Source organism: Dreissena polymorpha, chromosome 3 (assembly GCF_020536995.1).
Source record: "Dreissena polymorpha isolate Duluth1 chromosome 3, UMN_Dpol_1.0, whole genome shotgun sequence".
In the NCBI taxonomy this organism is placed as follows: domain Eukaryota; kingdom Metazoa; phylum Mollusca; class Bivalvia; order Myida; family Dreissenidae; genus Dreissena; species Dreissena polymorpha.
In genome coordinates, this window is record NC_068357.1 from 104,519,556 (window position 1) to 104,535,405 (window position 15,850).

A 15,850-nucleotide genomic window follows, 5' to 3' on the forward strand; every position below is an offset into this window, starting at 1 on the left:
AGTGAGCTAATTGACTACCCATTTACCAGTTATCTCAATAGGCTAATTGACCGCCCATTTACCAGTTATCTCAATGAGATAATTGACTGCCTATTTACAAGTTATCTCAGTGAGCTAATTGACTGCATTTTTACCAGTTATCTCAGTGAGCTAATTGACTGCATATTTACCAGTTATCTCAGTCAGCTCATTGACTGCCTATTTACAAGTTATCTCAGTGAGCTAATTGACTGCATATTTACCAGTTATCTCAGTGAGCTAATTGACTGCATATTTACCAGTTATCTCAGTGAGCTAATTGACTGCATATTTACCAGTAATCTTAGTCAGCTAATTGACTGCTTATTTACCAGTTATCTCAGTCAGCTAATTAACTGCATATTTACCAGTTATCTCAGTGAGCTAATTGACTACCCATTTACCAGTTATCTCAATAGGCTAATTGACCGCCCATTTACCAGTTATCTCAATGAGCTAATTGACTGCCTATTTACAAGTTATCTCAGTGGACTAATTGACTGCATATTTACCAGTTATCTCAGTGGACTAATTGACTGCATATTTACCAGTTATCTCAGTGAGCTAATTGACTGCATATTTACCAGTTATTTCAGTGAGCTAATTGACTGCATATTTACCAGTTATCTCAGTCAGCTAATTGACTGCATATTTACCAGTTATCTCAGTCTGCTAATTGACTGCCTATTTACCAGTTATCTCAGTCAGCTAATTGACTGCCTATTTACAAGTTTTCTCAGTCAGCTAATTGACTGCCTATTTACAAGTTATCTCAGTCAGCTAATTGACTGCATATTTACCAGTTATCTCAGTCAGCTAATTGACTGCATATTTACCAGTTATCTCAGTCAGCTAACTGACTGCCTTTTTACCAGTTATCTCAGTCAGCTAATAGACTGCATATTTACTAGTTATCCCAGTGGATGAGAGAGAAGCACAAGACAGCGACAGACGAGTCCTACAGAGATCTGGCCAACTTGAATGAGAAACTCAAGAGGCATGCTGCCTTTGAACTGGAGCTGAAAGCCAACGATGAACGTCTCAACCAAGTGAATAAGGTAACAAAATGCACCACTTGGCCTCTCATTGTCATTTTTGTGTCACTCCACTTGGTATATGTGTTAGTTTTGGTTTTCAGAGGATTTCGCTTTGCTTCTGAGCAGCACAATTCTTAGAGTATTCAAGGTGACACATGATACTTCATTGGTAGATAGATAGATCTCATTGCGGGGAGGGAGATACACACATTTTGTGTTATTGCCATAAGATTTTTTAATAAGCATTTCTATGAAAGCATCAAACTGTAACATCATAGGTAGATACATTTCATGGAGTTTTGCAGTGTACTACATCTGCCAATGATACAATTCATATCATGCTTTATTGTCCTCTACCGGTGAAACTGGAGGGGACTTATGGTTTGTGAGTCTGTCACACTTTTCTGGATCCTGTGATAACTTTAAAAGTTCTTCATATTTTTTCATGAAACTTGAAACATGAACAAAGGCAATATGGAGGTTATGCTTGTCATTTCATTCTGTTCCTACGTCAAGAATTCTAGTTTCTATGGCAACAAATAGACTAGGAATATTGCTGAAAATGGTGGATCCTGCGATAACTTCACTGCGATAACTTCAAAAGTTTTTCATATTGTTTCATGAAACTTGAAACATGGATAGATGGCAATATGGAGATTATGCACTCATTTCAATTTGTTCCTACGTCAAGAATTCTGGTTGCTATGGAAACAAATAGACTAAAGATATTGCTGAAAATTATGGATTTTCACTGGTAGGAAACCATATTGCTTGACAATAGTCTTGTTGAATTTAAATCTTCCAGATCTGGGCAGCCTCTTAAGCTTGTTTCCTTGCATGATGTTGTGTGTGTTTGCAGCAAGGTAATGCCCTGCTAGGTGATGGTCACCCTGCTGAGCAAGAGATCAGGCGTACCATGAAGGATCTCAACAGCCAGTGGAAGGACCTGTATGAGAAGTCCATGGACAAGGGCAAGAAACTGCGACAGGCAGAGCAGCAGCATGCTCTCAATAAGGCTCTCGGTGACGCACAGGTAATACACATGTACACTGATAAATCGGTGCAGTGTTGGTGTTATGTTTTGTGTTGTGTTTTGTGTTATCTCTACAGGTTAAAATTATAACAATGGTTTGTTACAAAAATTTAATTGTAATTCTTGTGGCCAAACTTTAGGGTGGAGGGTGGGGGGCAAAATAAATTTGCCATTGTATTTCCCATCCATCCCTAACATTTTCATTGTTGAATGTAGCGCAAAGGGAATAACTTATAGAACAAGAAAATTTAAAAAACAGATAGCATGTCATGGGTTGTTTGTGTAGTCGCTTTCTGCCCGAATTTGGATGATTATTCAGATAAATTTTTAAAGGATTGTAGTTGATAATTACAATATGTCTGAAGAGGTGAACACAGGGTTGGGTATATAACTACATCTACTTAGCATAATTATATCAGTTACAGTAATTTTGCACTCAATTATGAATATCTATCAGGGCGTTTCTCTTTCTTTAAGAGTGGCCATGGAATGCCTGAGTTTTGACATTGATGGTTCACAAATCTAACACAGCTATGATTATTTACAAAAACTGACAGACAACAAATTGCATTCAAAAGTAGTTGCTGCACTCAAAATCCATTTTCCCCAAAATCTATTCAAACATCTTTAACTAGACTTGTTCATAAAAATAGATTTTCACAATTTAGAGAAGTTTGCAACTCTTTTTTTTCACAAATTGAGGGGTAAATAGCAGCTTCATGAAAGTAGAATTCCAATCCCTGGATGTGTGTTGATTGCAGGACAAGCTGGATGAGATGGAGAAGTCGGTGGCCAACCCTGACGTGGGATCTGACCTCAGAGGAGTAAAGGAGCTCCTGAAGAAGCACCAGGGGCTGGAGAGTGACCTATTGACCCTGGATGACCAGATTAACACTATCGTGTCACAGGGGCAGGCTCTGGCTGATGCTGGCCACTTTGATCGGGTTGGAATTCTCAAGGCTGTTGATCAGTTTAATAAGAGGTAACTTTAAATACTTCTTTATTGATAGAGAGGATTTTTTTTATGTCCCCCACCACTATATTGGGGGACATATTGTTTTTGCCCTGTCCGTTGGTTTGTTTGTTTGTTTTGCCCCAACCTTAACATTTTGCCATAACTTTTGCAATATTGAAGATAGCAACTTCATATTTAGCAAGCATGTGTATCTCATGGAGCTGCACATTTTGAGTGGTGAAAGGTCAAGGCCATCCTTCAAGGTCAAAGGTCAAAAAAACAAATCCAAGGGAAGTAATAAGTTTTAAAGGGACATAATTATCTGAACCTGCCAAATGATAAAAAAAAAATCAATCAAAGCGGTGCAGTAGGGGACATAGTGTTTCTGGCAAACACATTTCTTGTTTCCACATAAAATTTCCATCCCAAAGTCTGAACAAAATATCTCATTTTTATACTCACTCAATTGCATATAAAAATATCAAAATTGTATCCACACACAACTGAATAATTTTACCATTGCATTTGATATATGAAAATGACCATTTACAATTGTTTGTGGTTTAAATTATAGCCCACAAGGAACATAAAATGACAAACAAACACACCAAACTGTCATTTTGTATAAAATCTGAAGAAAACTACACTTTTGGGAGGGCCTTAAATGCCGGGTTTAATTTGATGTCTCAATGGCACATTGTTGACCACCATGTATTGTACTCTTGTAATATAACTTTTGTGCTTCTTTTCCTTACTCCATGCTTCTGCTGACTCCATGTCCAGGTTTGAGAGGTTGAAGCCCGAGGTGGCTGCCAGGAAGTCCCGACTGGGTGACTCACTCCACTTCCACCAGTTGAGGTTTGATGTAGACGAGGAGCTCCAGTGGATCAAGGAGAGGCTGCCCGCTGCTGCCTCCACGGACTATGGCAAGAGTCTCACTGACGCACAGAACCTCCAGAAAAAACAACAGGTAATTGTCATTGAGGGAATATTTACAGGAAAGTTTTTTTTTTTTTCCCTGCAATTCCTGTCAGATATTAAGATTGATATAACGATCTTTTATTTAGTAAGACTTAAAAGTGTTATGCACCAGCAAAATTCTCCTTTTTAATTTTCAGAAACTTGACCTTGAGATACAAGGTCATCTGCCCATTATAGGGAAGGTTCAAAGTCGCGGTGACAAGCTGATAGAGGAGCGCCATGTGAATGCCAAGCAGATCAAGGACAAGCTGCAGGAGCTACAGGTCTCCTGGGATGACCTTGTCAACAAGGCCAAGGTCAGGAAGAAGAACCTTGACCTTTCTGTCCAGATACAGCGGGTAAGTAGCTCTCTCTTTAAGCTTGTGCAATATGCTCAATATATCAGGTTTTTTTATCAATTTTTATTAAGGAATATTCAGTCGTTCCAAAAACAAAGAAAAATAAAGTTATTTCATATAATGTTAGAATGGCTGGCATGCAAAATTAATTAGCTTTATAACATTATTCACCCTCAGTGTAAGCAGAAGTTTGGTATTATTTTCATTTCTTGAATTATAATTGCTTATGCAATTTATTTAAAACAGCTCAAGTGCATCATGTGATGGGCAATATTTTTCTCACATTGCAGTACCTGTCTGAAGTGACCGAGATAGAAAATTGGATCAATGACAAGATGTCACTGGCGTCCAGCACAGACTATGGCAAAGATGAGAACGCCTCAGACAAGCTGCTGGCCAAGAACAAGGTGCTGGAGATGGACATCCAGACGTATCAGGGCATTGTCAACGGGGTCGATAAGGAGTGCAAGAGGCTTGTCAGAATCTCTCAGGACCCAGCCACTCTCAAGAAGGCACAGGTTGGATGGAGCTCATTAAAATTAGGCGTAGAGCCAGGCATCCACGAGTACTTACAATGTTCATTGCATAAATGTTGCAAAAGATCTTAAAATCTGAGCAGGATTGATTAAAATTTACATGGGTTTGCTGATAAACACATTCTTAATGATACTATGCTAAATTGGATAACTTGATTGGGTTTGTCTTTGGACAGCCTGTTTTACAGAATGGAAGCAAGCTTTGGAATTCGTGTGATTATATATTTCAAAGACATGTGCATTGTTAGGATAAATTTCAATGTTGTATATTTATTAAGTTAAATTCAAAATAAAAAAAATATCAAATTAAAAAGTATTTATAACTTAAGCTTCAGTTAATAATTACTAACTTTTTTTTCAATTGTAAAGTATAGTAGAAACATGCATATATGATTGCATCATTTACATTAATTTAGTCACAAAACTGTATGCTTGTTTGGATTTAAAAACAAATCCTTTAAAAAGGAAACATTGTCAATGCATGCATGAACAAAGAAATCACTTAAATATAAAAAGGTCAATGAATGCAGTTTATGATATTTTAAGAAGAAATAGAATATTAAAAAAAAACACGTGCAAAACATGACATGAACAGTTTTGTGTTAAAAATCATGCAACATGATGTCCCTTTCTAAGTTTGATTCAAAGTTCATGTTTTCTTTCAATTATATATATGAATATGAAGATACATGCCTTATTGCAAAAGTAAAAATGTACATGTGTACAGTGCTAGTATGATATATTCATTACAGGACAATCTGCAGGATGAATTAAACAACTTAAAGAGATTAGCAGCCGAGAGAACAAAGCACTTAGAGCAGTCCAAGTGGATGCATGCATACATACGGGAGAGTGGCGACTTTGAGGAATGGATCAATGAACAAATGCAGACCGCATCGTCGGAAGAATATGGACAGGACTATGAACATTTGTTAATTCTCAGGAACAAGTTTGATGAGTTTCGCAGACAGGTCGAGTCTAACCAAGAGAGATTCAACCGTTGTGAGAAGATGGCAAGGTGGCTGGTGGATGATAAGGGGCCGTACACAAAACAGGTTGGCAGAGTTACACAGCTTCTAAAATAGAAATATTGTTATTGGTTTTTAATAGTTAGGTACTTTTCTTATTAATACCTTTATTCAGTAACAAAAAAATAAGAGTGAAACATTATATAATCTTGCCTAACAAGTGTCAGTTAATTAAGACAAAAGGACTTTGGCAAATTTGGTTTACTATGCTAATGTTTAGAATTTTGTATTAAAAGCAATTCAAATAAAATCATTAAAACCTGCTACCAAGGCCTTTTTCTGACCATTTTGGAAAACAATATCTCAATTAGTATGAGCATAATATGACAGAATGTTGTTTAAAATGTGAAAAAATCTTATTGCTTAATATTGTGAAAATGAATTAAATATGAATTTAATACTACAAAGAGCTTTAATTTCACTTTAAATTATGACAAAATACCCAAGGAAGGAATGCAAAGAGAAGTTGGTTGTTGCATTAATATCTCATTACCATTACAGTGCCCCAGATAATTATTTCGGAAATAGGGTTTTCACCCACTGATTTTGAAAAAATAGGGTGATTTCATTCTTGGAATAGGGTGAAATGAGTTATAAGATGCATACAGTAAAACCATCGCTGCTTTACTTCTGTTGAAGCTGCACACAATTGTATTGATTCAATAAAACTGTAAACTAATATAATTAACTTTAATAAACTGATGTTTCATAACATCTTTAATCCTTGAAACTGTCAATAAAGTTTAAACTTAAAAAAAATCGATAACACGAATGATTCGGCACTTATTGGCTCTTGCTTTCTTGGTTCGAAAAAGTTAGCGATCGACTGATATTATGGCGCAACAATTGCTGACGTCTTTCTCTTAGACATTTTTATTACGCATCGTATTAGAAACTGAAAGTACAGACACTTAACAAATACATGCACAATGAACGACGGATTAAGTCAGATTGAAAACGCATGTATGTCGTCGTAAATAATTTAACTATGAAATCTAGTCCGCAGAGCGTTTGAATAGCTTTGACTGTTTTATTGCTCCGTCATCCAGGCGCTTGCTGAATAAAAGCGTCGCCGCGTAACAAAAATGATCACAAAAAATACCGAAAATGAGCAAAGTATTTTCGATCAAAGCTATTGTATTGTACGCATCAAATAAGACGAATGTGCGTAAAAGGCAAATCGGGTGCGTTTTCAATACGCATGATATTGTATTTCTTTGCGTTTTTAAACATTTTAATAGGGTGAAAGACGCAGATACGCAGCTTATCTGGGGCACTGCATTAATATAATTAGGTTCAATTGTATTTCTAGTTCAACACCAAATCCATATTTACTAGTCTTACAAGTAAAGACTTATGGTGAGCGAGTATTTTTCGGACAGCGGTATTTACTGGACGTTCTATTATTTTTGTGTATTGTAACGCTTGGACACAATTTACTTCGTCACATAATTATAGGCACTTGTTTTCATGAAGCTGACAGCAACATTTTGTTAAAAGGCAAGTATTAAAGTTAAACAATTGCAATTTTTATGAATTTTGTTGCACTGAAATGTGGCCTCTGCAAGGGGGATATAAATATCACAGGCATGCAAAAAAAAATCCTTAAATAAAACCAGACATGTGTACTTGATATTTTCGTTCGTCTACTACAAGAGCGCAGATCTCAATTATTTTTCTTTCAACCTCTTTTAACAAGAATTTGGGATGGTCAACATGCATATATTATCTAAATTATTGATTTGATACATTAAAACTCGGCACACTGTGTTGTATACAGATATCTGAATTGCTTGCAAAATGTTCCTTGTAAACATTCTAATGAAAATGAAACAAGAAATATCTTTAAAACAGATATACGGCGTTTATAGTTCAATGAATGAGATCAAGGATAGCGAATGTCTTTTTCTGTGCAGTTTTTAGCTGCATCACACGCAGTACGGGATGTTACGCGGAGTTTTCGCGGCTTATTTTACATTATTACATATTGCTGGTCATAAACCTATAGATGCAAAACAGAAAACCAAAAGAAGAATGGAAGTGAATTTAAAACATACGAGTCAACCGGCCACACGCGAAGAATCCGTATTTATAGGCGTGTTCTTCGAACAAACCTGTTTTAGTGGTTTGTCATTGCTATTTGATTCGATTATTAACAGTGTCGAGAATCATCACGCTCATGCTTAATACATTAGTCAATATGGTGGAATAATTATTGTTAAATTAATCAAAAATAATATTTATCATTGTATTGTTGAAAACACATTAAGAATCTATTATTGACATACCATAAATATATTGCTGAATATCTTCATTTAACATATTTCTGGTCTAAAGAAAATTCCAGGTCACCTAGTTCACGGATAGCGTCTTTATTATATAACGATTATTTTACTAGCCGCAAACTCCGGTGATGACCTGTATATAAACTCTGACATTCACACACTGGCCGCGAATTGACCCAATACAGGTCTCGCGGGTTGAAATGCAATGCATTAAAGTGAGGCCTCGCTTCCACTGCTCTTTATACTTTTACATGTTAACATGTTGACAGGAATATGGAAGTAAGTACTAAATATGAGAACATAGCCTTTAAGTATAAACGCTTTTGCACTGGTCATTCTCTGAAAATAAAAGGTGCACGCAGAAACTGTATTGATGTCGAGAATTGAGTGTAAAACTGTTCTATCTATTAAGCCTTTTCATTAGAGATAAAATTGTTTCATGCAGTAAAACAGTGTTACAAAGACGCGGATATGTTTCCAATGTTCTGGTGGTATACTCAAATCAGCCAATGGAATAAATGAAGTGTATTCATTCGTACCTAGCCGCGGGAAATTTTATTTGAATTTTATTGGACATTTACAAAGGTCAGGTAAGGTGAAAAGCTGGCTTAATACAGCTACGCCTAAAAAATCTCATTAAAGATTATAAATTATTGCATAAACTCTATCTATAATGCCCTCAGGCGGGGTGCAGAAACTTGGCAAAAGGAGGGCTTGAATGGGAGAAATTGTGTATAAAAAAAGGCCAATAATGTGCCGTTCAAGCCCTGTTATGTGTTTTTATGCCCCTGTTAGGGTGGCATATGGCAGTTGAACTGTCCGTCAGTCAGTATGTCAGTATGTGTGTAATGTCAGTCTGTCCGTCCGTCCGAAAAAAAACTTTAACGTTGGCCATAACTTTTGCATTATTGAAGATAGAAACATGATATTTGGCATGCATGTGCATCTCACGAAGCTGCACATTTTGAGTGGTGAAAGGTGAAGGTCAAGGTCATCCTTCAAGGTCAAATGTCTAATATATGGCGTCTGTCCGTCCATCCAAAAACTTTAACATTGGCCAAAACTTTTTCACTATTGAAGATAGCAACTTGATATTTGGCACACATGTGTATCTCATGGAGCTGAACATTTTTAGCGGTGAAAGGTGAAGGTCAAGGTCATCCTTCAAAGTCAAATGTCAAATATATGGTGTCTGTCCGTCCGACAACTTTAACATTGGCCATAACTTTTTCAATATTGAAGATAGCAACTTGATATTTGGCATGCATGTGCAACTCATGGAGCTGCACATTTTGAGTGTGAAAGGTGAAGGTCAAGGTCATCCTTCAAGGTCAAATGTCTAATATATGGCGTCTGTTCGTCCATCCAAAAACTTTAACATTGGCCATAACTTTTTCACTATTGAAGATAGCAACTTGATATTTGGCATGCATGTGTATCTCATGGAGCTGAACATTTTGAGTGGTGAAAGGTGAAGGTCAAGGTCATCCTTCAAGGTCAAATGTCAAATATATGGCGTCTGTCCGTCCGAAAACTTCAACATTGGCCATAACTTTTTGAATATTGAAGATAGCAACTTGATATTTGGCATGCATGTGAATCTCATGAAGCTGCACATTTTGAGTGGTGGAAGTTCAAGGTCAAGGTCATCCTTCAAGGTCAAAGGTCAAAAAAAAAAATTAAAAAAAAAAAAATTCAAAGCGGCGTTCTCATGAAGCTGCACATTTTGAGTGGTGGAAGTTCAAGGTCAAGGTCATCCTTCAAGGTCAAAGGTAAAAAAAATAAATTCAAAGCGGCGTTCTCATGAAGCTGCACATTTTGAGTGGTAGATTCAAGGTCATCCTTCAAGGTCAAAGGTAAAAAAAATAAAATAAATAATTTTTTTCAAAGCGGCGTTCTCATGAAGCTGCACATTTTGAGTGGTGGAAGTTCAAGGTCAAGGTCATCCTTCAAGGTCAAAGGTCAAAAAAAAATAAAAAATTTCAAAGCGGCGCAATAGGGGGCATTGTGTTTCTGACGAACACATCTCTTGTTCATATCCATAAACTGGTCCATGCGCAGTTACTTCCCATTTTTCATTGGATTCAATGAAGTTATTATGAACTTTGTTAATAACTCCACCCTTCGACGACTTTCCAAGCATAAATGGGGAACTAAATAAGCACCAGTTTCCTCATACATGCAGGGATAAAAGCAATGAATATTTCAATCCACTTTTCAAATGATACCATCTGCATTTTCTTGACAACAGCTTTATTTATTGGCAACATCAATGAAATTACATGTAGGTCATTTACTCAACACTTTCAAAAGAATATGCTGTAAATGTAGATCTAAGTGTCTATGTACCTTCAACGTTCCTGCTGTATGCTTGAAATACTTCAGTGACAATATGTTGGCAGTATTAATTTTTTAGAAAATTTAGTTGTCCAGAACAAAATAAGATAGACCTGTACGAAAGGAACATCTATGAAAACAACGACTTATTCTGACGATATATTTATCCGTCACAACCAGTAAATTCCAAAATATTTCCTCATTTCTTACTTTGGGCGGTTGCATTTCAACTTTGCATTAATCCACCGATTTAACACATTTTAAATAGAAAACTGCCTATTTGAAGGTAAAGCCTCGTCATTTCTGATGATGACCGAGTGATGCATATGTAACACACAACCTTGAACTGTATGACGTCATATGAAATAATCAAATTATTTCGTCGATGTCGAATGAACAAGACATATTGTTTTCAATGGTATTTTAATTTAATTTGGTAGATCTATGTGTTATTTGTTTATGCAATAATTGCGAAAATACACATTTTCTCGGACATGATCATCTGCTGGCGTTCTCAAAATCTGTGTACTCGGGCGGGAACGGATTTTTTGAGCGCCCGCAGATGATCATGCCCTCGAAAATGTGTATTATTCCTTTATTCACAGTTTGCATTTTCTCTCTTGAATAAAGGACGGCAAAGATATTTAAATAAACATGTTTATTTATAAATCTGTGTTTGCCCTGTTATTAGGACTGTTAACCTAGGATGGTTTTATGCAGTATTTCTTATTGTTATATTAAAGGAAGTATTTTGAGACAACCCTTTTATTTTGTCTGATAAATACTGGTAGTAAGTTGGTAACTACATGATTTATCTTGAACAAAATATTAAGAAACATTGTTTAATACACCACATAAGCAGCTAAACATATGACGTTTAAACAATAAATCTTTACCTCTTTATATTTAAATCATGCCTTTATCGAACACACATGTGTAAAAACAAACTATTTGCACCCACTGATTTATATTTGACAATGATAATATACCATAGAAGCCCTTTTTGTTAGGTGAAATCCATTTCATTACTCTGCTAGTAGGTTGCTCTCCCTTTTGTAAGCTTATATTGTTAACAATATATTTGGAGGACATCCAAATGAACTGTTTATGTTTAAATTGTCTGTTTACTTAGTAAAATTGTATCTCCACTTTCATTTTATTTCAAGTGTTTTTGTTTTTCCTAATAGGTATTTTTGCTCTGAATTGGGGAAAAATATGCAATACCCTGCTTTGGAAAGTTTCCAACAATCAAACTCCTAAAAGCAGTAGAAAAGGGCCTACTGCTGCCTGATACTAAGGGCCTACTGCTGCCTGATACTAAGGGCCTACTGCTGCCTAATACTAAGGGCCTGCTATTGTGTTTTTCTGTACCCCTGCGTGCATTGTGCTGGAGCATTAGGAACAGCGTATTATTGTATGATCCCTTGTTTTACATGTATGTGTCCCTGCATGCAGGTGCAAGAGCGTCAAGACCAGTTGAACGAGGCCTGGAACCTGCTGCTGGAGCAGATTGAGGCACGGGACCAGAAACTGTTTGGGGCCGGCGAGATCCATCGCTTCAACCGCGACGTTGAGGATGCACTTACACGTATACAGGTACTGGGCCAATCACACACTGTTATGGCTTGCCTTGTAGATTCTAAGATTGAACTGCTTTTTACAAATTATTTGCCATTAATAACCTGAAAGGCATTCAGAATATTATTTTTTCTATATAAGAACATCAATATTCAATACTTTACTTGTTTTTTTTCTGGTTTTGAATTGATAAATACTTCTTCACGAAAGAAATTACACTTTACATCTACATCTGTTTGGTCCCAAATTTATTCATATTTGATTTCAAGTTTTTGCTTTGGATAGAATTACAAGATTATGTATGGTTACAGGAGAAGTTCCAGAGCATATCGGATGACCTGGGGCGTGACATCAATGCCACAAACACATACCTGAAGAAACATGAGGGATTTGAGAATGAACTCATCGCTTTGGAAGCACAGGTTTGTTAGGCTCACCATGCTGCACCTGCACTGTTCATAAAAATGGTTGAGTCATTTCATATACACTTCAACACCTTTATTTCGAACACCGATAATCCGAAGTCACCGTTATTTCGAAGCATTTTTTGGGTCCCGATTTTGGTTCTTCTTTGTTTAATGTAAAATTTCATTGTTAATGCGAACTTCGTTAAACCGAAGAAATCATTAATTCGAAGTGATTCTGTCGGTCCCAACACTGTAATTCACACCTAATTATCAATCTTTAATCCGAAGTCATAACTGCAAAACACTGAGCGTAATTTCAAACCTTCGTCGTCTTCGCGTGGTGCTTCAAAAGCCGATATTTACACCGTTGTCGTCTGCGCGTAGTGTGTTAATTTTATAATGTCGTCAAAAGCCGATAATTACTATGTATGTAGTTTTGCATTCTTTAATAATCAACAAATGTGTCACGTAAGGTCTGAGTAAATGTTGTCAAATGAAATGCATCATATATAAACTCTACCTTTTAAACAAAAATCATTACAAAATGTCTGATACAAACAAGTCAACCACGTTACTATTATACCAACCAAACGTCAAGCAATCTGGAGGAGGGCCCGGTACCCACAACAAATTCCACAACGTTTTATTTTTACAGAATCAAAGAAGTGTTCTGTCAAATGTTTATTTCGAATTATCGTTAATACGAAGTTTTTTTAACGGTCCCGACGACTTCGAAATAACGGTGTTGAAGTGTAAATTTTTTTTTTTTTCATAATATGTTATGGAATGGCAATAAATTTTAACATTACAAATTATATACCTACATATAAAATTGATATATTGCACTCATGATAGTTAATAGATTATCTGGATCTCCACAACTTTGGAAAAAAACTTAATTGGTCAAAAGAAAGTTGCCCCAGTTAAATTACCAAAGATAGTTTAATTGAAATAATACTGGTTTATGCTATGTCTGATTTTGAAGGATTTATAATGTCAGCTTTGTTCCTTTCCACAGAATAGCTGTGGTTTTTTAAAATTTGACCTATTTAAAACAACCTCTGTTAGCTCACGTGCAGATTGCATCTGATTGATGTTTCCTTGTAAGTCATTCTTTAGAACATCCCTACCTTACCTTGATACATGGTGTCAGTCTGACCTTCTGTCCTTGTTTCAGATCCAGGTGTTGATAGATGACTCAGCCAGGCTACAGGAGACCTACCCTGGAGAGAACGCAGAGCAGATAGAACACCTGCAGGCCACCGTGGTGGAGAACTGGAGCATCCTGCAGGACCGTGCCGCACAGAGGAAGGATGAGCTTACAGCCGCCGCAGAACTGCACAGGTTAGTACAGCTATTGTAAGGTTCTGTACACGTACAGCTGATACAGAGCTGCACAAGTCAGTACAACCATTGTGCAGCTCTTTACATAGCTGAAACAGAGCTGCACAGGTCATTACAGCTATTGTACGGCTCTGTACACAGCTGATACAGAACTGCACAGGTCAGTACAGCCATTGTTGGGCTCTGTTCATAGCTGATACAGAACTGCACAGGTCAGTACAGCTATTGTAGGGCTCTGTTCATAGCTGATACAGAGCTGCACAGGTCAGTACAGCTATTTTAGGCCTCTGTTCATAGCTGATACAGTACTGCACAGGTCAGTTCAAATATTGTATGGCTCAGTTCATAGCTGATACAGTACTGCACAGGTCAGTACAGCTATTGTAGGGCTCTGTTCATAGCTGATGCACTACTGCACAGGTCAGTTCAACTATTGAAGAGCTCTGTTCATAGCTGATACAGAGTTGCACAGGTCAGTACAGCTATTGTTGGGCTCTGTTCATAGCTGATACAGTACGGCACAGGTCAGAACAGCTGTTGTAGGGCTCTGTTCATAGCTGATACACTACTGCACAGGTCAGTTCAACTATTGTAGGGCTCTGTTTATAGCTGATACAGAGTTGCACAGGTCAGTACAGCTATTGTAGGGCTCTGTTCATAGCTGATGCACTACTGCACAGGTCAGTTCAACTATTGTAGGGCTCTGTTCATAGCTGATACAGAGTTGCACAGGTCAGAACAGCCATTGTTGGGCTCTGTTCATAGCTGATACAGTACTGCACAGGTCAGTACAGCTATTGTAGGGCTCTGTTCATAGCTGATACACTACTGCACAGTTCAGTTCAACTATTGTAGGGCTCTGTTCATAGCTGATACAGAGTTGCACAGGTCAGTACAGCTATTGTTGGGCGCTGTTCATAGCTGATACAGTACTGCACAGGATAGTACAGCTATTGTAGGGCTCTGTTCATAGCTGATACACTACTGCACAGGTCAGTTCAACTATTGTAGGGCTCTGTTTAAAGCTGATACAGAGCTTCATTGGCCAGTACAGCTATGGTAGGGTTCTGTTTATAGCTGATACAGAGCTGCACAGGTCAGTTCAACTATTTCAGGGTTCTGTTCATAGCTAATACAGTGCTACACAGGTCAGTACAACTAGTGTAATGCTCTGCTCAGATCTTATATAGAGCGGAAAATGTCAGTTCAACTATTGCAGGGTTCTGTTCATATCTAATACAGAGCGGCATATGTCAATACAGCTATTGTAGGGTTTTGTTCATATCTGATACAGAGCGGCATATATCAGTACAGCTATACAGAGGGCATTTCTTTGGAAGGATTAGAGCATTTCAAGATTAAACCTTGGCTTAATAATTTTCTCTAACATGACACTTCTGGAATTTTTGCAAGATATTTACCTGAATTTAGTGTTTGAGTCTACCTGCTTGACTTTTAGATCAAGTTAGAGTTTGTTTCTGTATATGGAGTTTTGAGACCAAAGTGGAATGAGGGGACATCTGTGCTCTATGGACACATATTTTGTTTAAACAGTACTGTGTACATTGTTCATTTAATTTTTTTTGTTCAATTGTTTTGCTGTTTGATAGAACAAATGCAATATATGCTTAATATTACAACTATTCCTCTCTGTTCAGGATCAACGCAGATGTACGTGATCTGCTGAGTTGGGCTAACGATATAGAGCGTGAAATGACAGCTGATAAGCCTGTGCGAGATGTGAGCAGTGTGGACATGGTGCGTACCCGCCATGAGGAGCTGCGAGCAGAGATAGACACCAGGCAGGACGCCTTCGCAACCATCATCAACACGGGAGAGGACCTTGTCAGGAAGGAACACTATGCTAGAGATGAGGTACAGAGTTGTGTGTGTTTACTTTCAAGTTTATTTCTTACACAGTAAGATTATCATCATATAGAATAAATACAGAATAACAGGTTACTGTCTGATCT

At 37.2% G+C, this 15,850-nt stretch overlaps 1 protein-coding gene across 9 annotated transcripts in view; it reads left to right on the plus strand.

The window, feature by feature from the left end:
* Positions 1-15,850, plus strand: part of LOC127870809 (spectrin beta chain-like) — a 238,232-nt gene that overhangs the window by 115,952 nt on the left and 106,430 nt on the right. For all 9 annotated transcript variants that reach the window (XM_052413328.1, XM_052413321.1, XM_052413325.1 and 6 more), the window contains exons 34-44: positions 930-1,076; positions 1,915-2,088; positions 2,850-3,070; positions 3,827-4,013; positions 4,162-4,362; positions 4,653-4,880; positions 5,651-5,953; positions 12,004-12,144; positions 12,438-12,548; positions 13,711-13,877; positions 15,536-15,752. In XM_052413328.1, the coding sequence (XP_052269288.1) occupies positions 930-1,076; positions 1,915-2,088; positions 2,850-3,070; positions 3,827-4,013; positions 4,162-4,362; positions 4,653-4,880; positions 5,651-5,953; positions 12,004-12,144; positions 12,438-12,548; positions 13,711-13,877; positions 15,536-15,752 (2,097 nt within the window). The remainder of the gene's footprint in view (positions 1-929; positions 1,077-1,914; positions 2,089-2,849; positions 3,071-3,826; positions 4,014-4,161; positions 4,363-4,652; positions 4,881-5,650; positions 5,954-12,003; positions 12,145-12,437; positions 12,549-13,710; positions 13,878-15,535; positions 15,753-15,850) is intronic.